At 46.0% G+C, this 26,945-nt stretch overlaps 1 protein-coding gene across 2 annotated transcripts in view; it reads left to right on the top strand.

Moving 5' to 3' along the window:
- ZFAND3 (zinc finger AN1-type containing 3) overlaps positions 1-26,945 on the top strand; it is a 324,296-nt gene that overhangs the window by 294,415 nt on the left and 2,936 nt on the right. For both annotated transcript variants that reach the window (XM_060162773.1, XM_060162772.1), the window contains one exon: positions 3,018-3,185. In XM_060162773.1, coding sequence (XP_060018756.1) covers positions 3,018-3,185 — 168 coding nt within the window. The remainder of the gene's footprint in view (positions 1-3,017; positions 3,186-26,945) is intronic.

Raw genomic sequence — 26,945 nt, forward strand, 5'->3', positions numbered from 1 at the left:
CTTGCTTGTTTGAAAATAGTTAGCAATGGATAACATTGACATACTGAAAGTAAATTGTCTTCTTGTAGCAGAGGCTTGCTTTAGAAATGGAAATAGGTGCTATGTAGGTAGACAGCACATTTGACAGTTTGGAGCAGATTCACTTGGGAAACAGCTTTGAATGTGAACATTGCATTTCCAGACACAAGCTCAGTTCTATGAGGTCGCAGTGCAAATAAAAGAGGGTCCGAGTGGTCCTCTTTTATATTTGAGGTGTGCTGGCCTCGTGTCAAGACCCTCTGGATTTTAACAATTTAATAATGCAAAGCCTTCAGCCACCTTCTTGTGTGAACCCTAATCTCTCTCCTCTCCCCACCTCACCCCCCAGGGTTGGGGGATAATTTCTTATGTGGATACTCCAGATTTAGGACCTTGTCTCAGAACAAACACCATTTTTTTGTTTCGGTTTTTACTCTAGAATTTTCTCTTCTCATTACCCAATGGGAAAAAAAAATGTCGAAATAGGGTTATTAATACAAATAGTGCCCTTTCTGGTTTGTAAAAAAGGACCCCCCCCCCCCCCCCCCAGAACAGTGTGGCCCATACTAGGTGAATTTCTTTTGTCTTCCTGCCTTGTAATGATTTACATTTAGATTGTTGCTTGTTGCTCTTATAGGGGAAGGGGAGGGGCCTGGTGTGTCTGGCTGCCTCAGTCATCACACTGACTAGGTTTGGACAGCTTTGCTCAGCAGAGCTGGGAAATAGGCTGAACTTGCTTTCAATTGTTTTCATCAAAGGCCTTGTTTAGTTGGTTTGTATTGGGGGAAAATGTCATGGAGGCTGCAAGAACTAAATGAAATGAAAAATGAAGTTTACAATTGCTAAGAATGGTGCGTACCTTCTGAAAGTCAGTGCAAGGTGCGGTGGGCCAGAGGGCTGTGAGCAAACTGTTACCATTGTCACTGTCGGGGCCAGTGAGTGCTCGGGCGAAATGCAGCATCTTCTCCACGCAGAGGGAGGCTGGGAAGGGGATACAGACAGCCTTCCTTGAAATACAGCCGGACTTCCCTGGTGGTCCAGTGGTTGAGACTCCGTGCTTCCACTGCAGGGGGCGTGGTTCCGTTTGATCCCTGGTCGGGGAACTAAGATCCTCCATGCTTCGCAGTGCGGCCAAAAAAAAGAAAGAAAAACTGCCAACGGTCTACCGCTTCTCACTAGAGACACAGTAAATAGAAAATCAGGACTGCCTTAGGAGAAGATTTATTCATGTAAGAAATACTGAGTTGTAGGCATAGAGGGCACATTAGTGAACAAAGCTGGTGAAACTTCCTGCCCTCCAGGAGTTTACATTCTCCTGGAGGATAATGTCAAAAGATAAGTGCTGGGGAGGAATAAAAGGCAGGAAAAGGGAGGAAGGGAAGTGCTGCTGAAGGGGCAAGAGTGGTCTAGATAGGGTTTTCAGGGAAGAAGACCTCATTGAAAATGTAGCTTAAAAGACTTAAAAGAGGGGATTCCCTGTAGATCTGGGTGAAGAGTGTTCCAGACAAAGGGACCAGAAGGTGCAAAGGCCCTGAGTTAGGAGACAATCAGGAGGCTAGTGTGGGTGGAGCAGAGGGAGAGAGTAGCAGGGGATGAGGGGAGAGAGATGGGAGGAGGGCACATAAGAAAGGCAGGGCCTTTCTGAGGGTCATAGGAAGTATCTGAACTTTTCATCCAAGAAAGGGAGCTATTAGAGGATTTTGAGCAGGATTGTGAAGTGATTCTAACTTGATTTTTAACAGGGTCGCTTGGCTGCTGTGTGGAGAATAGACTGTAGGACAAGGGGAAGGGCAGGGAGACCAGTAAGAAGCTACTGTATTAGGAGACTCTCTTCCAGAGGTGTTTTAGCACAAATCACTTTGGAACCTTGGCGAGAGGTGCATCGTCAGTATGTAGTGGCAGTAATTCCAAGAATACAGAGCCCCCCAAGTGCTGGCTCTTTTCTTTTCTTTGTTTTTTTTTTTTTGAAAGCAAGAGTTATTTACAGTCTGCCTGTGACATGAACTTTATTGCATTTTACTTTTTTAAGATTATACAAAACACTTGTTGCACACTACATCTCCCTTCACCTGCTAATTTGGCACCAGCCCTAGGGTTGCAGTGCCAAGTGCTGCCTCTGTACCACCCCACTCTGGAGGCCATGGGACAGCTTATCTGTGAACAAGCAAGGACACTTGTTCACTCTGAATAAAGTTCGAATCATTTTCAGTATTAGAACCTGATTCTTGTGCGTTTAGTTGTGCATAGGAATAGAAATGTCTTTTTTTTTTTTGTGGTACACGGGCCTCTCACTGTTGTGGCCTCTCCCGTTGCGGAGCACAGGCTCTGGACGCGCAGGCTCAGCGGCCATGGTTCACGGGCCCAGCCGCTCCGCGGCATGTGGGATCTTCCTGGACTGGGGCACAAACCCGTGTCCCCTGCATTGGCAGGCGGACTCTCAACCACTGCGCCACCAGGGAAGCCCTTAGAAATGTCTTTTTACTAGAAAAGATCATGGATCACCCATGAAACACTGACTTCAGGTATAGAATTGTGCTAAGCATGGTGACATACAGAAATAGTAGACACAGTCCCTTCTCTGGCGAAGTACAGTCTACTTAAGGACAAAGATCCAAGAAGAGATAAATAACCAATACAAGCAGTAAACAGCTAGGACCCAAAGAAGGGGCACAAAGAGAGGATCCCATTTCCAGCTCGAATGGTCTCCTTGTAGAGATGGATGTTTTTTAAAGACAGCACAGAACGGACGTTTGTTGAGCCACCCACCCTCCTCTCCTAGCTTGGGCCTGGCTTGTTAGAAGTCAGCTGTAAAGGTGCATGCTTGTCATAATTTGTGACGTAAACCAGGCCAGCTAGAAGAACTGGCTCTTGCTCATACTGATCCAGTTCCTGGAAAAGGGCAGTAGCCTGGTCAGAAGAATGCCTCGGCTGTACATTAATCAGTTGTGCTTGCCAGGCCAAGCACTAACCCTGACCCCTAAATGTGTTGTTTTGCTCAGATTCACAGTCTGAGAATGAGGCTTCGCCAGTGAAACGGCCACGACTACTGGAGAATACTGAACGACCCGAGGAAACCAGCCGATCTAAACAGAAAAGCCGACGTCGGTGCTTCCAGTGCCAAACCAAACTGGAGCTGGTGCAGCAGGAACTGGGATCGTGCCGCTGCGGTAAGCATCCCCCCAGTGGAGGACACAGCATGGTGGAGGCTGTGTCCTTGGCGCCCTGAGAGGCTGAGCTCCTTCATTCTTCTCCCGAGTACCTCCCTTCGAGCTATAGCTTTGGAGCTTGGGAAATCAGAGTAGAGGATTCTTATTTCTAAACACCCTTTATTTCCTCTCACACATACAGAAAAGGCAAAAACCTCCCCAACTATTCTTACACATATTTCATTCGAGTTGCATTGTCACTGCTTACTGCTCTCAGCTTCTCTCCACTGCATATTACTGTGGTTCCTTCTCATTGATGACTTATTTAGAAGTTAACCAAACCAGTGAAATTCTGAGATATGTGCCATAAAATTCAGATATTAGATTAATTTTGAATGAGCTTCTTACTATATATAATAAATGGAAGATTTCTCCCCCATATCCCTTTTAAATTAAAGTTTGATTAGAAAATTATTTTCTTTGAACCATAATTCATTGTCAGTTAACCCCTTGAAATAGCTTTAAAGTAACCTTTTCCTTCTGTATTATCCAGTGTAATACCAACTCTTGGAATTTTTGGTGGGATGTACTTTTTAAAAACTTTATGCCTGCCCACAGTGGAACAAAACTTAGAACAATCCTTCCTCTCCCTTTGACCATATACATCGTGTCACATGGAAGCAAAATTGTGTAGCTGCATTATTTAGGCTGACTTACAGTTTTCCTGTCCCTGTTTTTATTTCTTGACTTTAGAGCATAATATTGTGAAATTGTTCTTTGGGACAGAGCTGTCATCAGGCACATTGGCTCTAGCCTCTGAGAGTCCTGTATCCTTTGTTCTTAGAAGTGAGCTTTTAGAAGCTTCCTTTTACCTCTGGGATGGCCATAGATATCCTGTAAGTACTGATGCTGGTAGTCAGGACTGGGTGGTTCTCCCAGCAGTTAGAAAGTTACAGCTGCTCAAAGCTCTTCATCTTCTGAAGAGATAGCCGTCGCTGCTCCTGTCCCTGAGTTATCTGCCCTGTTGGAAATGAGAAGGACAGGAGGGAGTTCCAGCCTCTCATGGAAACTGAGTTGGAACTCCTTTCCTGTCATGAGTAGAAATCTGTTTGTTACACAGTCTGGTGTGTGATACTCAGCAGTATCAGAAACATATTTATATTCAACTGCAGAAATGGTGACTAGCATGTGGAGTCCAGGTATCACTGGACAAGTTTTTAGTCTTTAACCTGGCGTTTATTTATCCTATTAAATGCTTGTGTGAAAGTGTAAGGAGAGAGGTAGGAGAAGACGTGGGTGCAGAGGCTGTCAGCAGAATTTTCAAACCTCACTTTTGTTCCTGCAATGTGATGTGGTCCAGGTGAGCCCAGAACCTTTTTCTTAGGCTGTGTCTTGATCAACCCTCCCAGGTAATGTAAAATTCTTAATGAGGTAGTGAAGGAATACTGTGGTTACCCAAGGAAACTTTGGGGTCTCATGGCTAACCAGCTTTGCCCTTAGTGGTTTGTCTGATCTTTTGTGGTCTGCAAATTATTGCTTTGGTCTTCACGTGGACCCCTGGGGGCTTCAGCAGTTCAGCCTGTTACCAGTGTTGTGTAGCTTCCCTGACCGTTTGCCTGTTGCTTTTGTAACACAGGCCTTTGGTGATTCCTAAATTAGAATCGTGGGATTTTCCTGTACCTTACATTCTTGTTTCCTTCTTGAAAGTAACTGAATTCTGGGTATTACACAGGATTTGCCCTAGTGGATCAAGCAGTTGATCCATCAAGTGTGCTGTCTCGCCTCTGGCAGTGGCTAATAACCTCCTCTCCTTGTCAGGCAAGCAGTGAGAATTCACAGTTTAGTGCTGAGAGATCCAGAGGTGTGGTAACCAAGTCTCCCAGTTTACCCTTCAGCTTTGATGCAAGCCACCTATTTCCTAAGGTCTTAAGCACCAAGCTGAAAATATCTAGAAATATATGTTGGATGACTTCATGTGCTCCTAAAGTGAAGCCAACTTGACTGACTCTGGTAAGTGCAGATTACTCTGCTGTGCTCTTCACCTCTCAGGCAGGAGGCTGGGTTTCTAAGTAAGTGCCTACTGGGTTTGCCATAGACGTGCATTCTCTTTAAATGATCTAACACGTGGTCCCTTGGCTTATGCCCAATTCTGAGGGTCGTCTTATAGAGAGATTTGATTTTTCTGCTGGAGAAGAGAGCCCTGAGCTTTCTGCAGTCCCTCCAGCTGTAGCCTTCCTAGAGAGAGCTGGGAGTTCAGTTGGGCCCACTGAGAGCATTATACTTATGTGCCCAGAAAAATGACTGAGTCAGCTGCCACATTTTAAAAGATGAAGGACAGTAATGGGAACACACACCTCTGGGACTGTCCCTGACAAATATCTCTTGTGTTCCTCCTGCCTGTCTGCTTGGATCTCTAGGAAAAGGTGAGTTGTACAGTTATTTCCTTGAGGCTGCATGGAGTGCTAGGGAGACGTTTAACTGCCCTGAAAGGTTTTGGAAGACGGGAAACACAGTAATTTACTACTGAAAGTGAAGATTCAGGAAGGCGGTTTGAACTCAAACAGAACACTTCTCCACTGCAGAAAATCTTTTTTTTTATATGTATTCACAATCTTTTTTTCCATTCCCCTTCCACTCTGTACAGGTTATTAACTGCTGACAAGAAATTCACATCTCATAAATAATGCTTAAGAGCCGTTGCTATATAAATTGAATGTGTTATGAATTGTGATGGGCCTTTTTGTAGCATTCGATGCCTAGAGCAGGAAGAACAGAGGATGTCATTTTCATTAATTTCTAATGAGGTGCCAATTAAAGACAGGGAAGCCGCTCCAAAGGGAAGAGTGGCCAAGCTCCCCTGAATCCTCCGCCTGGGGCTGTCATCCAAACACTGCCAGCAAGCCTTCTCTAAAAATTCCATTAAATCACAGTCTCATCAAGAGCACACAGACACATTCAGCTCCCCTTTGATCTTCAAAAGAGCAATTTGTAAAGCGAGTTCTGAGCCTTCTCACATAGGGAACAGCTAGAGGTGATAGGAATTGTTAATTGCCAAGACACTCCATGGGCTTTCAATAAGGAGGTGAGTTTTGAAGATGAATTCTCCTCTGCCTCGCTGTGACTAGATAACCTTTAAATCAACAATACCATAGTGACACCCTTTTCCTGTGAAATCTTTCTGGGTGCCAATCAGTAAAAGCATGTGGTGAGGCTGGGGTGATACCCTGCATCCTAGTGTATCTTCAGCAGTTTAACTTCTCAAGATGGAAAACAATTGCATAAACATGGATTTATTTGTTTCATTTTCTACTCAGTAGGCAAATTGATCAGCTTGTTGTCTTTACAGGGGTCTTGTCTCTCCAAAGGCCACCTGGAGGGTGTTCTGAAATCTGGCCATCCTCATCCAGTCTGGGCCACAGCACAGCCACGTGGATACTGTGTTTTCTAATCAGATCTTGCATGATGCATACCGCATGGCTTTTTAATCGCTATGCATTGCTTCCCAGAACCACAGAATTAATTTTTAAATAGCAGTCTAAGAGTTTGCAAAAGTTATGGCATGTTTTCAGTTGACAGTGACTTACACTGTAAGATGATATGCTCCCTTTTGGGACAACAGTGCTTTTACTAACCTCTTGAGTAATCTGACTTCGTTTACTGCTTTCAAAATAAATTTTATATTCCCTTTAGAAACTCAGAGTGATGCTTTAGCTGGGACCTTTAGTTTGTCGACTTAAAGTGCCTCAGTGGTCCTTTCTGCCTTTTCATTCACTGTCAAGCTGAAGTCAGCTAGCATTTATTGAGATGTGATTTTTCATAAAGCATTTTGCTAGGTTTTGTGGGGAATATAGGAGGTAGAATACAGAATATAGGAGCTCATAGTTTAGGTCAGTGATTTCAGACTTAAGTGGGCATCAGAATTGCACAGAGGGCTGTTAAAACACATTCTGCTGGGCCCACCCCCAGAGCTTCTGACTCAGTGGGCCTTTTTAACAGGTTCCCAGGTAATAACTGATGCTGCTGGTCTGAGGACCATGTTTTGAGAACCACTGTTCTAGGAGCTTCTCAATCTGGGAAGCCTCTAAAATATAGAATGTCTGGGCCTCACACTTAACAATTAAATCAGAAAAGGTTTCTGGGTATTGTTTTTTTTTACATTTTGGAAATTAAAAGTTTGTCCTGGACCATTTGAAAGTAAGTTGCAAACATTGTGACCCTTTATCCCTATAAACGTCAATGAATATTTCCTGAGAATAGTTATTTTATATAACCGCAGCAGTTATCAGCTTCAGTAAACTGATACTGATAAATACTTTCATCAGATCTCTTGTCCATATTCTAGGTTTGCTAGTTGATCCAATAATATACTTCATAAAAGCATTTTCCTCCCTTTAGTACAGAATCCAGTCCATGATCAAGTGTTGAATTTAGTTGTCATGTCTCTTTTAGACTCTTAAGCTGGAACATTTTCATTGCCTTTCTTTGTTTTTAATGATATTGACATTTTGAAGGCTGCATTTCTCCACCCTCCTCTGCTTACCCTTCCCAACCCCCCACTTTTTTAAATAGAGCACTCCTTGTTTGCAGGTTGTCTGATGTTTCTTCATGATTAGATTCAGGTTATGTATTCCCAGCCAGAATGCTATGTGGGTGATGTTGTGTCCCCCTCAGGGTTCTTCATTGGGAGGCACGGATGTTTATCTGCATCTCATTATTGATGTTAATTTTGCTTCATTCACCCAGTCTAGGTGTTGCCTGATGTCTCTAAAAATAGTATTTTTGCCCTTGCAACTAGTAAGCAATCTGTGGGAAACACTTTGACTATATAAATGTCCTGATCATCATCAAAAAGGTCTCCTAGATTTAGCATCCATTGATGATTCTTGCCTGAACCAGTCTTTACTACGATGGTTGCAAAATGATGCTTTGCTAACTCCAGTCCTTCTCCTGCATTTACCATTTGCACGGAGCATTCTCCTCCCCCATTTATTTATCTCTTACTGGTTTGGACTCTGGGCTCTTGTATTTTTCAGTGGTTTATAATTCATTACTGTACTTAATTATTTTGTTGCTCAAATTGTCTCAGATTTGGCCGGTGGAAATTCCTTCAAGCTGAATTCTGTATTTTTGTGACATACCTCCTGTTTTTGTTTATTTTAAAAATTAATTAATTAATTAACTTTGGCTGCATTGGGTCTTCGTTGCTGTGCGCGGGCCCTCTCCAGTTGCAGGGAGCGGGGACCACTCCTCATTGCGGTGCGTGGGCTTCTCACTGCAATGGCTTCTCATGTTGCGGAACACAGGCCCTAGGCAGGCGGGCCTCAGCAGTTGTGGCACATGGGCCTAGCTGCTCCACGGCATGAGGGATCTTCCTGGGCCAGGGATCGAACCCGTGTCCTTTGCATTGGCAGGTGGATTCTTAACCACTGTGCCACCAGGGAAGTCCCTGCCTCCCGTTTTTTAAAAAGCATTTTCTTATTCTGTGGCCTAACATGATGTGTTCTGGATGCATCTTGTACTTGCTTAGTCCTGGAATCAGCCACTTTTCCAAGATCCCTAAGCTGATTTAAATAGGCATTCAGAGTAGGAATTTGCTGGTCCTGAGTGGAAGGCAGGCACATGCATGAAATAAGTGGCATCCAGGGCAGCCTACCATAAGAGTTTTAATCAAGGTACAAGCCATATGTTATAGGAATATGGGGAGGGAGAGATTAATTCCAACTGGAAGACTCTGGACAGGCTTCCACAATAGGGGCATTAAAGGAAGGGTGGGACTTAGAAGTGCAGAAAGACAGGATGCTTGGACCAAGCTGGTGTTCTGCAGGTGACCTCTGTGCAGCCCGATGGAGCCTTGTGGTTGAGTGAGGAGAGACTGCTACAAAAGGAGGGAAGGGATTCCAGATTCCAGGCTGTAGGGTTTGGACATTGGTTTGCAGTGAAAAGCTATCAGTGGTTTGAATGTGGTCAACACGATCTAATTTGACTTTTTTTTTAAAAAATTAAGCACACAGGAAAGCCCGGGAGGCTGTTGAATCTTCTTAGAGGAATGATCTAGGGAGAGTGTGAACTGATTCACAAAGTGGAAAGGAATGTGCACGTGTCACAGCCGTCCCCGTCCACTACAGGGGACTGACTGAGTGGTGAACAGATAGTGATATTCTGAGGTCGAGTGTGGGGCGAGGAGCTGTGGTGATTATGAAGCATGTAGGTGACGTGAAACTACCAGGCTGGTCCATTCCACCAGCATCAGAAACCACCACAAATAAGCCCACATCTAGGCCTTTATTTTAACTCTCTTCCAAGTGTGATTTAAAACTGTCAGGGACATTTGGCATTCTGTCCTATGTCTCAAAGAAAGCGAGGCTATATTTTCTTATAAAAGGCCTTATTCTGTGTACAGAGTTCTAGCCTGGATCTGTCAGAAAACCCTAGTATCCATGGAAACACCTGAGATCCTTTATCATGAACAAATTGGTTTGGTCAGTTAGGTGTTATCATTACTGCCGTTGAGTATCGAGTCCATGCTCTGCAGTGTGTTGTATAGAGTGTGGTGACCAAGATCCCAGCCCTTTAGGAGCTCCTGTTGTTTTATGCTGAGTCTGGCAGTGAAAGGCTAAAGTTTTTCCAGCACTTCTGAGACAGCAGCTGGGTGTTATGTTACCTTACGGCTCAAGAGAAGGAGGTGCCTGCCCACCCTCCCAAAAGCAAAAACAAAAACAGCAGCAGCAACAGAAAACCTTTGATGGGCGTTACTGTATATATGAGAGCTAAGAGTAATTGAAAGTCTTGAGGCAAATTGAGAAAATTTTCTCCCTTTGCTACTCTCTTCCTTTCACTCTCACTGTACTTTCACCTAAACAAGAGTATGCTTATTTGTAGTCCCCATTTAATCTTTAATGTGTAAGAGTTCTGGTCTAAAACCAAACAGATTAGTCCCTCTGCTGCTCCTCTAAATTGCAAGTTGAGGTGTTAGAGCAAAACAAATCAAACCTTTACTGAACACTAGCTCCACATATTTGGCCCATTAGTTTACCACGTCCCAGAGAGCCAAGCTACCATATGTCCTTTAACAAGGCTGTAGAGAGATATTAGAAACATTAAGAGCTCCCCTCCCCAGCAAAGGAGCATCAAAGACCAAGCTTTTAAAATACAAAATGTGCAGAGCACATTTACTGATGCCTGTGTCACTTCCCCACTCATACCCTACCGACAGGCAAACCAGCAGACCCTTGTCCCATGAAGTGAATATTTTCCATCTGGATAGCAAATTTGCAACTATTTCTATAGTCTAGTCTTAGCAATAACAACACAATAATAATTTAATCAAAACTATTTGGATAGGGCTTCCCTGGTGGCGCAGTGGTTGAGAGTCCGCCTGCCGATGCAGGGGACACGGGTTCGTGCCCCGGTCCGGGAAGATCCCACGTGCCGCGGAGCGGCTGGGCCTGTGAGCCATGGCCGCTGAGCCTGTGCGTCTGGAGGCTGTGCTCTGCAACGGGAGAGGACACAACAGTGAGAGGTCCGCGTGCCACAAAAAAAAAAAAAACCACCACCACCAACAAAAACTACTTGGATAGGTTACCCTGTTTTAGGATATTTCTTTATGGAGAGAAAAAAATGGCTTATTGTAAAAGGAAATGAATTTTTTAAATTCTAAGAGTAGATAATTTTAGTTAGTTCTTTGCCTAGTAAGGTGTGTGTTATATGTGTGTGTTTTTTGGATTTTTTGATATATAATTTACATACCATAAAATTCACCTGTTTCATATAGTTCAGTGAGTTTTAGTAACTTTAAGTTGTACAGCCCTTACCAAATTCAAATTTTAGAATATTTCCATTACCCCAAAAAGTTCCCACGTGTCTCATTTTCAGTCAGTCACTACACTCTCCTACCCTAGCCCCAGGCAACCACTGATCTGCCTCTGTTGGTATAATTTTGCCTTTTCTAGAATTTTAGCATCAGTGGATTCAAACAGTATATATATACAGTCTTGTGTGTCCACATAGTATGTTGTTTTTGAGATTCGTCCATGTTGTTACATATCAGTAGTTCATTCCTCTTTAATGTTGAGTATTATTTCATTGTATGGATAATCACATTTGTTTATCCATTTACCATTTGACATACGTTTGGGTTGTTGCCAGTTTGGGGATATTATGAGTAGAGCTGCTATAAATATTCATGCAGAAGTCTTTGTATGGACATATGTTGTACCTTCTTGGGTAAATACATAGAGGTAGAATTGCCAGGTTGAATGGTCATTTTCTAAGAAAATCCCATCAGCAGTGTATTAGGGTTCCAATTTCTCCATGATTGGCCAACATTTAATATTGTCATTCTTCTTAACTTTAGCTATTCTAGTGGTTGTGTGGTGCCATCTCACTGTCGTATGTTAACTCATTTCTCTAATGACCAGTGACGTTAAGCATCTTTTTCATATGCCTTTTGGCCACTCATATATCTTCTTTTCTGAAGAGTCTGTTTATACCTCAGATATCTTGCCCATTTTAAAAAGATTTACAGAATTGCCATTTTAACAATATTCCAACCTATGAGTATGATATGTCTCTCCTCTTATTTAAGTCTTCTTTAATTTCACAGCAGTGTTTTATATTTTTCAGTTTCCATTCTTTGTTAAATTTATTCATAACTATTTTAGTTTTTTGATGCTACTGTAAATAGAATTTAAAAATTTTATTTTCAGATTGTTCTTTGCTGCCACTTTGAAGTGCAGCCGGTTTTTGTATATGATCTTTTATCTTACTAAAGATAAAAAGTAAATTTATCTTACTAAAGATAAATTTAGCAACCTTACTAAATTCACTAGATTCCCTTAGGGTTTTCTGTATCCATGATCATGCCATCTGCAAATGAGGGCAGTTTTACCCCTTTCCAATCTGTATGCCTGTTACTTCTGTTTCTTGTGTTATTGCACTGGCTAGGACCTGTCGCATGATGTTGAATAGACGTGTTGAGAATGAACTTCCTTGCCTTTTCTTTGATCTTACATAGAAAGCATTCAGTTTTTTACCATTTATGTCTGATTTAGCTGTAGATTTTGCATAGCTGTTCTCCATCCTGACAAAGTTCAATAGTTGTTACCTGTGGAATACATTGTAGGAAAACATAGGAAATGTTCAAATACATTCTCCCAAAACAGCTGATACAACTCATGGTGAGCTACGATGTGACCTAAAAAAGGTGAACAAAGGCGTGTTTTAAAGACTTCTCCTGTCCCATGCTTACAGTTGAAACACATGCCCTTTGTTCAGAGTCCTAACGTGTCTGTCCAGCCATAGTGGGGAAAGCCTGTGACCTGAGGGCACTCCTCTTTTTTCAAAACCAAAATCGTAACAGATTTATAACCCAAGATGCCGTTCTGGGTTATTCTCACTTGAGATAATGAAAGCAAACCACACTGAGAAATGCTTTGTTTGAATTAAATGCTTTTATTACTGCAATACGAAATCACAAAAAAATTGTGGGTAGATGGGTAATAGAATCACGTACCACCAAGATGAGAGGAAGCCTTAGCAGTCATTTAGTCCAACGCCCCCTCCCCCATTTTTTTGTTTGCTTGTTGTAAACGAGGAAACTAAGGCCAGAAAAGTTGCCACTAGCCTCGTATCACACCTGTGTGCTAAATGTTGTTATTTCACGCAGGCTTTGATCTGAAACTCAAGGACTGCTGAAGAGTTTCTGACCAACATAACTGCTCACAGCAGAGCCCACTCTCCCTCCCTTCAGCATAGCTTTCAGCCCCCACTGACTACAGCTTCTTGTCACATATTCTTGGCCATCCCTGGGGGACTTCTGTTCTTATCTCCTCTGAAGTACCCAGAAGATTTCTTGGTCTTTCCTCCAGATTAATACACCTGACTCTCTTAACCTCCTCTTAGTTCAGCCTCCAGAACCTTGTTCAGGACTTGGGACTCTTATATGGACCCTTCACAGCAAAATGTCACCAAATTAGACCAGTTGTGGTAAAAATAGTATTTAGTCAAAATAACAGGGTTAAAATATTATTTCTTTCAGAATTGATATCAAATTGTTCACAAAGGTGTTGCTAAAGAAATGTCCTTTCTTGTGCCTTTTATGTGTGTAGTTAAAACTAATTTGTGTTTAGTACATTGTATGCAGATATCTGCTAGTAAACACTCTCTGTCATCATACTATATTCTTATGTGACTCCCTCTTGAGTAGAACTTTTTTTTTTTTTGAGGTACGCGGGCCTCTCACTGTTGTGGCCTCTCCCGTTGCGGAGCACAGGCTCCAGACGCACAGGCTCAGCGGCCATGGCTCACGGGCCCAGCCGCTCCGCAACATGTGGGATCTTCCCGGACCGGGGCACGAACCCGTGTCCCCTGCATCGGCAGGCGGACTCTCAACCACTGCGCCACCAGGGAAGCCCTTGAGTAGAACTTCTTAAAAAGTGCGGGCCTCAGACCAGCACTTCAGAGTCCCTGAGTAGGTGGGGATGCGTCTTTGGAAAGCAAAAATGCAGTTGCTCAGGCAATTCTAATATACCCCAAAGTTTGATACACTGCCTATACACTTAATAGCTCATTTCTTCATAGGAAATGTAAAGGTAATTTAAGACAAAATAGTTACTAGAAATTTCCAATGAGGTCATGCACGTCAGAGGTTTTATGTCAGATCTAGGCAACTCCATTCTCTTTCAATCAGAGATTTACATCTTCTGAGTGTTTTAACACATGCCTTCCTCCACTGGTCTCCTCTCTCCTGCTAGATTCTAAAATACTCAGAGAGCAGGACCATGTGTTGTTCTGTAGCTTCCCACTGCCCCTGTTAGAGTTATGTGGCCTATAGTAGGTACCCCATCTGTTATTATTTCTTGTAATAACATACAAGAAAAAATTAGAAGTCAATGAAATGTGGTGTTCTGGTGAGCCTGCTGGTTTTCTTCAGGGGAACGTCCTTTTGTGGTAGTGTTTGAAGGCAGGCCTAAGCAGGTGAATGGGAGAATGTCTGGCCCAGTCTCCATGGAAATTCTTCTTTTTTAAAAAAAAAATTATTTTATTTATTTATTTATGGCTGTGTTGGGTCTTCGTTTCTGCGCGTGGGCTTTCTCTAGTTGCGGTGAGCGGGGGCCACTCTTCATCGCGGTGCGCAGGCTTCTCATTGTCGTGGCCTCTCCTGGTGTGGAGCACGGGCTTTAGACGCGCAGGCTCAGTGGTTGTGACGCACAGGCTTAGTTGTTCCGCGGCATATGGGATCTTCTCGGACCAGGCCTCGAACCCGTGTCCCCTGCATTGGCAGGCAGACTCCCAATCTGCGCCACCAGGGAAGCCCTCCATGGAAATTCTTGATGCTGGCGTACATGTACGACCTGAGGGTTTCCCAAATGGAATAATTGACTTAAGGAATAAGGTTTGGAGAGAAAACCTTAGCATTATTTATTTTTACATACCTTTATCTGCCTTGAATTTTTATTGGTAGAGGGGGAAATATCAGGCGAGACAGGTATGTTATAAGAGCAGCATTGCTTGCTTGGTCTGATTAAAATTATTTGGTATGCTTTTGGTTTAATTAAATACTCAACTTTGGGGATGGGTGTATTTGCCTAAATAAAACTGGTGATTCATCTTGCACATGAATAAGATGGGCTCTTTGGGGCTCACAGAAACTACAGGTCACAGACCTACTGTGTATAACCACACCAGTCTCTCACTCCTGCCTAGCAAACCTATCACTCTCTGACACAGAGTCCAAGCACTTAAGGGACTTAGAAGTTATCCATCTGGCGCCAGTCCAACTCCCTGAACTAATGCTGCAGAAACTACATCAGCATTGCCCTGCCCTGGCAGGTAATCCAGCCACCATGTACATCTCCAGCCTGGAGAGAGTGAGGCCTGTCTTGTTGCAGGCAGCTTAGACTGACTAGGTGCTTCCTCCGTTGAACTAAAACCAGCCTCCGTACATGACATGTCCTCATTCCTCCTCACTCTGCCCTCTGGAGAGACCTGTCACAAATCATCTTCCTCTCCTGCAAGGCTTCTCTTCAGATATTTGAACACAGTGGCTTTGGCTTTCCAGCACCCCAGTCCCTTCCAGTAGCAAGTTCATTCACGGGGACTGAAGAATAGTGTGGGGACATCAAGGGCAGGGTGGGGTACAGGAATGCCAGACTGGGCTCAGTGCTTGTCTCCATAGTTTTCCTCATCAGAGGCCGTCACAAAATATGAGAGTCTTTTTAATAAAACCTTTCACCTGCTGATCTCCTTGTGGGACTGCTCAAAAGTCTTCTGTGGAGTCCATGGTTGGCCTCTGTTGCTGTAGTTCTCAGAACACACTGAAATTGACTGCATGTCTGTACTTCCTCCCAGACCATAAGCACTGGAGGACAGGGACCATATTGTGTTCTTTAGTAGCTCTCTGCCCTGCTATATAGTACCTGATGTGCAGTGTTGCCTGAATGAGTGAATGGATGAACCCTGTACCACTGCAGTTGTGATCCTCTGGGTGAAGGAAGAACAGCTTTAGGGCTTCTCTGGTGGCGCAATGGTTAAGAATCCACCTGCCACTGCAGGGGACAAGGGTTTGAGCCCTGGTCTGGGAAGATCCCACGTGCCTCAGAGCAACTAAGCCCATGTGCCACAACTACTGAGCCTGCACTCTAGAGCCCGCGAGCCACAACTACTGAGCCCACGTGCTGCAACTACTGAAGCCCACGCGCTTAGAGCCTGTGCTCCGCAACAACAGAAGCCACTGCAAAGAGAAGCCCGCACACTGCAACGAAGAGTAGCCCCCGCTCACCGCAAGTAGAGAAAGCCTGCGCGCAGCAATGAAGACCCAACGCAGCCAAAAAATAAATAAATAAAATACATTCATAAGAAACAAAAACAATAATCTTTGAAGAACAGCTTTATTGAGCACCAGCTATGTGCTGGATGCCTGCAACTGTGTTATATCATTTGACTCTTACAAAAGCATGGTTGGACAGATGGTACTCCCTTTTTACAGAGGTGAAACTCAAGCTTTGAAGTTAAGTAACTCAGAAATATTAGGGAGCACTTGAACCCAGGTCCGTTGAGCTGCCAGAATCTCACCACTTTTTCATGTTCCCACACTGGCCCATGGGGTGCCCTGAACAGTGAGGGTATGACTGCAGCATGAGTTGTCTCTATTTTCAGCTGTATAGTTCTTAGCAGTTCCTTGAGCACTTCCCCATCTCAAGGAAACATTCATTGGTAACAATTTATGCGACCTCCTGTCTGGGAACCACTGTTCCATGTGACACTTGTTGCTCCATCTAGATGTGATGCTTCTGGAGGACAGGGTCCATGGCATTGCCCCTTTTTTGTCCCCCACTGCGCCTGGATAATGAGAGACACAGTGGCACTTAATTCTCATTGACGTGTTTGTTCCATTTTCTCCTGAGTGCGAATTCATGTCCTCATTTTCCTTGAAAACTTGCCTCCTCCAGGATACCTTATGCAGTTGACCTCTCCTCAGTGCCCCCGATTTATTACACATAGCTGGATTGTATTGATTTTATTTGCAGTTGATTTCTTGCTTTGCTTCTTGTGTCCTTCAGCATTTTCTTCTCTGTGCGTCTCCAGCTGTCTTAAAAGCCGGGAACTAGTGACTTCTTTTTTCCCCTTCTCCTCCACCCAGCCCCTAGAATAGAGCTCTGTAAACAGTGCACAGATGGCCAGTAAATACTCTTGACTCCTTGAGTCTGATAGCTTCTTTCCCTTCCTGGACTGACAGCCCAACACTGGAGCTTGAATCCTTTATTTATTAGGTGAGATTTCTATAGGACCTTTCCTCTGAAGAGATCAATATCAGTGAAGTTTGTTTTTGCTTCTGGAAAGTGCTTTTAGCTAAGCAGACTGAGGTTCTGACAAGATCACATGATAGTCCTTACTCCTCACCTCTTGGCCCCTGAAGATGCAGACTCCAGGAAAAGCCTTGCCGCTTCAAGTTTTGCTGCTTTGTTGTCGGAAATGAGCCTGAATAAGACTGTGGCAGATAGCAGCACAGCTCTGCAGTGTTGGTTGACTTTGTAGCCAGCGTTACCAAAAGAGAACTTGCATTTGGGGGGCGGGGTGCTGCTGTCTTCTGGAAGGCAGATATGGAGAAGGCCGCCCACTAGCCAGAGCCCCAGGCACAGTGGTGGAGGGTTGTTGGCTCTCACACAGTGCCTGGTGTTGCTAGAACTGTTCAGCCTCTGAGACTCCAAGTCACCCTGCCAGGCGGCTGGGTCCCTGGGAGGGACCCACGAAGGGCATGAGACCCAGAGACTGAAAAGAAACAAGTGCTGGTGAGGCAGGGAGGAAGTGCTGAGAGCTGGTGCTCTCCTAGCTGGTGGGAGAGGAGCTGTCACGCTGCAGATGTGGGTGGTCAAGACTGACCGTGAGATATTGGAGCAGAGTTCAGAGGCCACAAACTGAAAAGGGTAAGTGAGTCCGCCCTATAATTTATTGGAGAAGTGCCTAAAGTAATTGGATCAGCTGGCTTGTCTAGGAAATTTCTCACCTTTCCACGTCTCCTTATTTGTTAAGATGTTATTCCCATCCCTGTTCGGAGTTAGGCAGAACCCAGTAGGGAATGAAGGCATTTACTGCAGGCTTAGCATAGAGGTGAGGGCAGCAGCATATAGAGGCTGCTTGGTGTGGGTACTCAACATCACCAAACTTGACCCGCCCTTGAGCCTGCAGTCCAGAAACTACCCTCTGCTGTCAGATCAGGAGTTAAGGCAACCATAGTTACTGAGGCACAAAAAAGAAAAGGGAAGAGAGCAGAAGTTGAGGTGTGGTGGTGTTGGAGAATCCCGGCATTGACTCATGGGGTAGTGTGAGCTTGGGAGGGGCCGCTGCTTATTTCCTCCTGTGATTTGAAAGGTGTTCTCTTTCTCTGTTGTCCCCTGTGGAGTTGAGAGTTTGGGCCACCGAACTGTCTAGTTTATTTTCTACCCCAGTGCCTGGGACATGGTTGGACAGAGGGGACGACAAGAAGTGCCCCTCTTTGCTTTGGGTACCTCACCAACTGCTGTACATGTAAAATGTACAGTTCCTGGTGGATACCTGGGAGACAGGTGACCCTGGCCTGTGGGGACCTCCCCCAGTGGCTCTCTTCCGCAGCAGCCAGCCAGGCCTGCTGTAGTTATTCCAATGAGTCCTCCAGAAAAGTGCTCCGGGGCTGCGGGGGAGCTGGGGGAAGTGTTCATGCAGGTGTCAGATGATTTTCTCTAGCCAAATTTTCTGTTAGGTATTGGTCGAGACACTGCTTGTAATGCAGGAGATGGGTTGTTCTTACGCCGTAGAGTGGGAGGTGGCAGGCGGTGGCTGTGGCCGTTGAAGACATTTGCTGTGGGTCAAGGAGGCTTAACTAGTGACAGCCCATTTGCTCCTCAGGGAGCTCAGGAGCGGGCCTCTTCCTCCCTGGATCGTCGTGAGGACGCCCGCTGTGCAGCAACAGGCTGTTGCTGTCCAGTGAGACAGAAGCTCCGAGTCAGCACGTGATGGAGTCTGTGCATCCTTGTGATTAATACCTATGATGACATGTGTTCTTCAGAGCTGTGCACCTCGGTTACAGATTGACCAGGAGGGGGAAAGTTCCAGACACACAGATTACAGGGCCAGCTTTGTGTTAATTCTCTTGCATCAATTAAATTGCTCTTCCCTTGAACTGAACTGCTACCCCAGGATTAATTTTCCTTGGAATCTGGAGTAATTGACCAAAATACTAGGGTAGAAGAGGAAACGAATGTCAGTGGGAACCTGTGTGTTTACGTTCAGTTCTTCATTATCTGTACTCGGCACATTTGTGATCATGAGTTACAGCAAAGTTTTAATTCCAAGAAAGCATCTAATGCCATCTTGGACATTTCTGGGTTGCCTCTCAGAGTGAGCTCAGCAAATATAGGCTCATATTAATAACAGCAATAGAAAAGCATAATTAGGTAATTAGGAAAGTAAACTTGCTACTGCAAAAAAATTAAAAAAATACATCCAAAGCCAAAGCCAGACAGTAATCATCTTTACATTGCGTTTGCTGTACCCTGCTCACCCAGGTGGTTGGAAGTGAACTGTGTGGTGGTGGTCCTCTCCAGGAAAGGGGGCGAGGGCACAGTTACCAGCAGTAAATGTTCTTTTATTTTTTATATATATTTAAAAATTTACTTTCTTCTTTCCCTCCCTCCCTCCTCTCTCTCTCTTTGGCTGTGTCAGGTCTTAGTTGTGGCATGCAGGATCTTTCGTTGTGGCGCATGGGAATCTCTCTAGTTGTGGCTTGTGGGTTTTCTCTCTCGAGCTGTGGCCGCACGCTCCAGGGTACATGGGTTCTGTAGTTTATGGCACGTGGGCTCCTTGAGGCGCGTGAGCTAAGTAGTTGCAGCACACGGGCTTAGTTGCCCCACAGCATGTGGGATCTTAGTTTCCCCACCAGGGATTGAACCTGCATCCCCTGCATTGGAAGGCGGATTTTCTTTGTGTAAAGAAATTTTCTTTGTGTAAAATGTTGTGTAGCAGAAAGAAAGCCATGTGAGTAGGAGGAAGGAGCAGGGGAGGAGGGGGCACCCAGCCTTGAAACCAGCTGAGTGCGTTGTACTGTGTAAGGTGCAAGGGGCAACAACAGCTGGAAGAGCTATCCTGGTAACAGCCAACCTTCCTTGAGTCGAGGCTTCAGCTGCTCTAGTCTTTAGTGCCCGTAACAACCCCGTTTATAGGAGACACACCTGAAGGTCTGAAAGGCTAAATGGCTTACTAGCAGCACACAACTGTCAAAGCAGTGCAGCTGGAACACGAATCCAGTACTTGGGCTCCAGAGCACAAGATCCTCACTGAATTATCCAGAAAGAGAACTTGAGGTTGCCCTAAGGGACATGCCGTAGCAGCAGGGGTGGGACTAAGCCAGAGGTTTCTCCCAATGCCGGTCTGTCATCTCTGTCCTCCCCTGTGACCCCAGAATGTGGATTGTTGAAAGGCCAGCAGAGAAAAATGGGGTGAGTATTCCTCTCTTTTCCAGGTGTTGTTCTAGAGAGACGCATGGCATCTGCAGTCTGGTGTCCCCTGACGGCATTGCCACTTGGCCATTCTGGACTTGGATGAACTGGCTCTTGCCAGTGTAGCCTTCAGGGGTGGCGAAACAGGCCACAGTTCTCTGCTGAGCCGTGTGTGAGGAGCCTGGCTTTAACTAAGTTGCCCCCGTGGGCCCAAGCTTTGCCCTCGGCCGCTCTTGGGTAGGATGGGTTTGGCCCTTTTTTTGCCTCCACTGCAGCTTTGGAGTTGGTTTTCTAGGAGACCTCTCTGAGAGGATAATCTTTTACAGGACAAGGAAATACTGAAAGAGAAGGCCAACAAATCAGGAGCCTGCGGAGAGGAGGATAAGGTCGCCCCCAAAAAAGAAGTTTCCTGCTTGTCCCTCACTATTCTCCTGAGGCCCCAGAGAGGTGGGGGTGGGCAGAGGAAAGAGGAGGCCAGGAATGCAAGCACCTTCTAGGGCTTTTGGATGCTAAAAAGTGCCCCAGCTCCTAAGAGGCTGACGCTGGCTGCCTGCTTTCAGCTACTGAAAGGAAATGTTTGAAAGAGCAAGTCATTATTCCTGTGGCAGAAGCTGCCTTGAGCCATTTTCTCTCAGTTTTAAAATACATGTTCATCTCTAGGTAAAACAGCCTAGCACAACGTGAGCCTGCAGCCAGCCCCCTTCTCCTCGTGCACCCAGGGGTTACAGAGCTTGCTGGGGGAGGGTTCTCAGGTCAAAGCTGAGGGCACAGTTTCCTTCCTGGTGCGGGCACCTGGACCCCAGGCCCGGCCCACCCCTACCTGCCACATACACCCTGTGGTAAAAATAGGGTAGGCTTTTCCTGGGTGGAGGCAGGAATGAAGGGTGGAAGACTTGTTCTCTGGACGTCGGGTGGTAGAAGGAGATGTTCCTGGGAGAGGGCGAACATTCCCCACGGACGAAAGGAAGGAGGTCAGAGTTTTTGCAAGAATGAAGCAGTCTGAAGAGACGGCGATAAAGGACACCAAGAATGGTGGATTTTTCTATACTTGGGAACTGACGTGTGCACACACCGTGTCGGGAGCTTCATTAGGCTGGGCCGTGACGGCGTGGCTCGCCTTCACCACTGGCCGCTCCCAGGGCCTTCGCGAGTGCTCTTTGCGTGGGCTTGTGTATCTTTGCCTTCTGTCACAGTGCTTTTTGTTGTAGTGTTTAGCTTGTATCTAACTGATGTTTTAATTGATTTGGGGGAAAAAATGATTGCTTCTGTTTTAGAGCTGTCTTGGTATTGTTCTGTGGTTTTTACTGAATTGTTGAGTACACTGGGCTCTTCTAAATTGCATGTTCTCCTTCCCCTTGGAAAAGAGACTGATGCCTGCTTGGTGGTTCACTGTGGCTTTGGTTCCAGCCCCTTGGGCCACTGACTCTGTCCATCCACCCATTCTCTCCCCCAGCCCAGCCGAGCACGGTGTGAGCTAACTCAGTGAGCCACGATCCAGTTCTTTTTCTTGGAGTGTGATTGCTTTTCCCGCCTCCATGCAAAGTCAGGGAGGGAGGAGAATGTAAAACAGACGCGTTCCATTCCCGAAACACCTGTGGCTGCTTTGCCTGTACCATGGGCCTGATGAGATAAAATGCATTAAGATCCTTTAATGCATTTCTGTGCTACAAATTCTGCCTTGGGCATTGATTGGGTCAGCGGACATGGTGTAATCCAGGGATTGCTGCTGGTGGGAGTATAAATGGTTAATGCTTTCCAACAGGCTTTCCTGTACCCTCCTGCTGTTCCTAACATGTACTTACAAATGAGCTGTGAGGTCAGTTAGCTGTCCTGAGTTTTAAGAAACTTTTTTGTTGTTGGAAAAATGTGATTCTTTTCTTCTAATGTGCTTGCCTGGTTATTTCAGACACGAGTCAGGTATATTTGTTGTTTATGTTTGAAGTAGACACTTCAGATAGCAAATGGTACCTATTGACCTGAGATTTGGAGGCTCTGTTACCTAGGTTTCTCAGGGAGCTTTGGGAGGCCTTGGGTGGGCTCTGTTTGCTGTTTGGATAAAAATATCAAGGTGCATTCTCTGATTTACCTCCTCCCTGGACACATCTGCCTGGGGCTTGTTGCTGGTGGGCAGGCACCGGGAACAGACGTGCAGTCTGGATAGCGCGTACACGCATGGCGCTGCCTGAGGCTGCACACCTGGAGATCATTTTACAGTGCCTCGGTCCACAAGGCTTGTCAGTATTTTTAGGTTCTGCTTGAACCTCTGACGATCTGAAATTCAAATGAGCAAGAAAGTGTAAAATATTTCTTGTGAGTGAGGTGAGAACACCGGAGCAGCTGGAGCGGAGGCCCACCCTGGTCTGAGGCTTCACTGAAATGGCCACTTTGGGAGAGCCCCCGAGTGGGGGGATCTGCAGGAAAACAAATGTTTAATTAATTAAAGTCCACAAGTATCCAGAGCTGCCCAGTTTTGTCAACTTTTAAATGGTGCTTTTTTACTCCAAGATAAAGCCAATAAGCAACATTTCTGTCTGGCAGGGACTGAATAAAAATGTCAAGGGTTCAGACTTTGTGAATTCTGGCATCGCTTTCTCTGTCTCCTTTAGGAAATTCCATGGGAAAAAGACAGTTCCAACCCCTGCTCAGTTCTTAAGGTTCAGAGGGAAGCACTGGCCTGGGGATCCGGGGCCTCAGCCAGGGGTAGGGGCTGTACTGCCTGCGGGGTGACAGGTTGGCTCCGCCCTCGGTGCTCCAGCTCCTCCTCCACACACCTTCCCCACCCCCAACACCACAGTGGTGCCTGAGGGTGGGGGGGGTAGTTGGGGGGAAAGGGGACTGGCCTATGAGGCCAATTATCTGGTTCAGCTGCCCTCAGGGCCCCTGCCTGCCAGCACGGCTGAGAGGTAGTGACCCTTTCTCCTCAGGCCCTGGGTATTCCTCTTGGGCAGTGATTGTCAATGATTTTTGTCAACAAGTAAGTGAAACAGGAAATACTGTTACAACTTTATAGCACTTAGTCAGGTATTGGGTGTTAGTTATATCATCTTTGCTTAATGATGGCATTTGTCAGACTGTTCTCAATCCTGGTGTAGAGTCTCAAAATACCCACACCCGTCTCTGTGTGAGCAGAGGTGAGATTTAGCTATGGATGAGGGCGTCTGAATGAAATGGATGACTTTCAGATGTTAGCTTTAAAAGCTGAAGTTTGGTTCCCACCAGATGAGCATTTTTAGAAACCTGCATGTCAGACCTTTATGAGTCTTGGAAGAGTGAACCTTGGATCCATTTTCTGCCGGGAATGTGTTTTTAGAGATTTAAGGTGTCGAGCATCTTCAGGTCTGTGTGGCCTGTGGCTCTACACCAGGAGGGCTGAGACCAGGTGTGCTTGTTTATAACCGTGAGCAGCCTGCGCTGAAATGCTTGTCCTCCCACAGGAATCCCCTGGCCTCTCTGTTCAGGGTGATGGTGACCTGAGTGTGCTGCCTCTGCGTTTCTCATTCACATGGGACCCTTTCAGGACAGAGGGTTAAGATAGGTCTTGAATTGTACTTTTTGCCTTTTGCCTGCTCTGCCCCCTCTGTTGCTGTCCACAGCCACAGCGCCCTGGGAGGAGCCCTGCGCGGTTCAGCCCCTGTGGCTCCCTGGGCAGGCCTCTTCGTCCAGCCCTGAGGCTGCCTGCTCAGTTGAAGGTGTTTTCGAAATGAGGGTGTAGCTGCCGGAGACCTTGCTGCGTAGCTTGCAGAACGGGGGCAGGACGGCTGACTGGTCTCACCTGTGCTGGTCGGGCCTCCTCCTCTCCCCATGCCCAGGATGGCCTGTCAGGAGCCAGGCAGTGGCAGGTGGAGAGGGGCCTGGAAGGTGGGCCGTGGGACCCAGTGCTTAGACAGCTCTTCTGCACCCTCGCCTTTTAATCAAGGGCTCATCCCAAATTGCTCTTCTGCCCTGACAAACAAAGAAACACCCACACAAGTTCTTGAGCGTTTTGTGAAATTTAAACCACATTTAGTATTATAGGCTGATCTTTTTTCAAAAACTTTTGCCTTGGGTGTTTTCCTCGCTTTTGGGGGGTTGGCATCCTTTTAATCATTATCCTACTGCTTATCTCTCCAAAGCACTGTATGTATATAGGTATCATAAGCAAAAGTATATTGAAATTGTTTTTAATACTACATGATGCTGATCTATGTGACCATAAGGAGGGTGTAGATATGAATTGTACATATGTGAGTGAGTTTGATAATGATATATAACTTTTTAAAATCGGGGAGAAAGAATTTCATGATACCCTGGGTAGTAATACCAAAGCCCCTGTCGCAGCTCTGCTGATCAGTTCAGCGTCCTTTCTGCTTTCCTTCCCTCTGGACACTGCCTTGGCTGACCCACTCTGGAAAGGCCCCACTTGGTTTCTAATAAACGGCATGAGGAAGTGTTGAGGCTGTAAATCCCCTTGTGCTCTAAAACTGTGTTCATCACTGAAATGAGAACAATCTGCCTCCCCAGCAGCCTAACTCACTTCTCTCCATATGCTCAGCTTGGTCTCCAGATTTCAGAGAATAATTGAACGTTCATGACACTTGAGTGGTTTCTGGAAACAGGTCTGTGGGTATCGAGAGAAGACAATAAAGACTCACCCCCCCCCCAGTCACCCCCGAATGCTTTCCTGTATCCAGAACAGCCCACCCCAACTACTGACACCAAAGTACATTTAGCCAATTGGCTGCTGTCGGTGCGTAATACCTACTCAGCATTTGGGACAAGTTCCAGCATGTAACTTCCACTTGGTGAGTGAACTTGACAGGAGAGGGAATTGAGCTTAATTTATATCATCTAATAACCTCAGTGCAGCAACTTGGGAAGTTAGCCTTCCAAAATTTCCCCCAGACTTTTCCCCAGTGAATTACAATGCCATATATTGTAAATTTCACCAGCTCTGCTCCCTGCTGAACTGGTAAAAATTTACCTGCTGTTCAGTGATTTTCACCTTTCAAAAATCAAAGGCAAGTGTCAAGCAAGGTGTGTCTGACAGAGGTACACAGGACTTGAGTAGAGAAATAAGGTGTTTTTGGCTGAATGGAGAATCCTTGGGTGGGTAGAGAGAACATCCAGGAGCTCCTGTGGTTGTTGTGCCCTGTTTCCTTTTCCAGACAGAACCTGGGGCTCTCAAGTCCACCCACCGAGTTGGTGGTCCCCAGGAGTTGGCGGAAGGCAAACTAAAGCAGAGTTGTCAGGGGCGTAGTGAGGGCAAGATTGGAGCCTCTTCCCTCCATCCCAGTCTACCTTTGACTAGTGAGGTGTTAGACTGAGCCAGGGCTGAGTTAATTTCAGGGGCAATCCATTTCCTGCTACTTTTATTCAGCCAGCACCATTCATCAGGAGAGGAGAGCCCTTGGGACCCTCTTCTGCATCATCCCAATATCTTGAAGGAAGGGAAGCAGGGATCTTCCCACCCCTAATTATAGATGCTGAAGGTATAGAAATATGTCAGGACTTGGCGACAGAAATGCCTCCACACACTTCCTGCTGCCACACAGCTGGTACCCCTACCCCAAACCCCGACCTGACAGCAGGTTCTCCCCGACCAGGTGGGCTTTGCTCCAAAAAGATGATTGTGCTTGTTAGATGCAGGATGAATATTGAGGCCATCCATGCTTCTGCTGTGAAATCCTTTAGGAGAAAGACAACTGGTATCCAATACCTTCAAGGAATGAACTTATCAGTAAATATAACACACTAGCTCATTAATCTTAACGTTGCTTTTGAGCCAAGTGGGAGCTCAGCTTCTCAGGAGACAAAAATTTCATCTCTGTTTCTTTCCTTAAACCTAGTCCTAATTTAGAGTCAAACATATTGCCCTGCTCTCCCTGGGAAGCAGTTAATAACGTGTTTTTTTTTTTTTTTCTGTACAATGGATGGTCCAGGCTCGGCCTGGTTGCTCAGGCCGCCGTGGGCACCTGTCCGTACTCAGCATGAGCTGAAGGCATCAGAGCAGGGCTGTGAGTGTCAGCTGAGGAATATTCTCTGGGTAAAGTTGATCTTAAAAGTTAGGGCTTTTGAAATCGTTGTCCATCATGGCCAGTCTTTGCTTCAACTTCTGATATCCTTCTAAAATCACTGCCTCCACCCCTCTTCTCTGAAAAGAATTGAGGATGGGGAGAGGGACGAATCACAGTTTGCAAGTGGTGGCTGTCCATTCACTCTGGCTGCTGGGGTCTGGGCTTAAAAGAGAGAAATCTCTGAGAAGGGATGATGTTTGCTTGGAGAATAAGTGAGGAGAGCATTGGCCCGGGGGTGCTGCTCTGGGATGCCTGCCCCAAGTGTGCAGGGAGAGGTGGTTTAGGAAAGGATTCCAGCTCACTGCAGGTCAGTCCTGTGGACCTGGTCTAGGCCTGTGGGACCTGGAGGTATGACCAGATGCAACTGTTGGGATGAGGTGATGGGGAGGAGCCAGCCCAGATCTCACGCCCCCTCCCCTGAAAGAAAGGGCCAGACAGACCCAGGGAACATCGGGTGACTGTCGCTGTCACACGTCCACACCCCCATCAGCACTCCTAGAATTTGACCAGAAGGGGAGAATGGGCCACATCCTGACACAGCTGTGTTCCCTTTGTCCTCTGAGCCTCTCTGCTGACAGCCTGAGGGCCTCCTCTCATTGTTTGCTACCAGAGGGGTTTCATCTGTGTCTCTACCTGCTCTGCCGGGCCTCTCCTCAACTCTTTGTTCTCCAGCGTTGTGCTCCCAGGAGGCCCGACTGTGTGGGCCTCACCTCCTGCCCACCAGGTGGGGTTGGAAGCATCAGGCTCCATTAAGATGC

This window comes from Lagenorhynchus albirostris, chromosome 10 (assembly GCF_949774975.1).
Source record: "Lagenorhynchus albirostris chromosome 10, mLagAlb1.1, whole genome shotgun sequence".
Taxonomy (NCBI): domain Eukaryota; kingdom Metazoa; phylum Chordata; class Mammalia; order Artiodactyla; family Delphinidae; genus Lagenorhynchus; species Lagenorhynchus albirostris.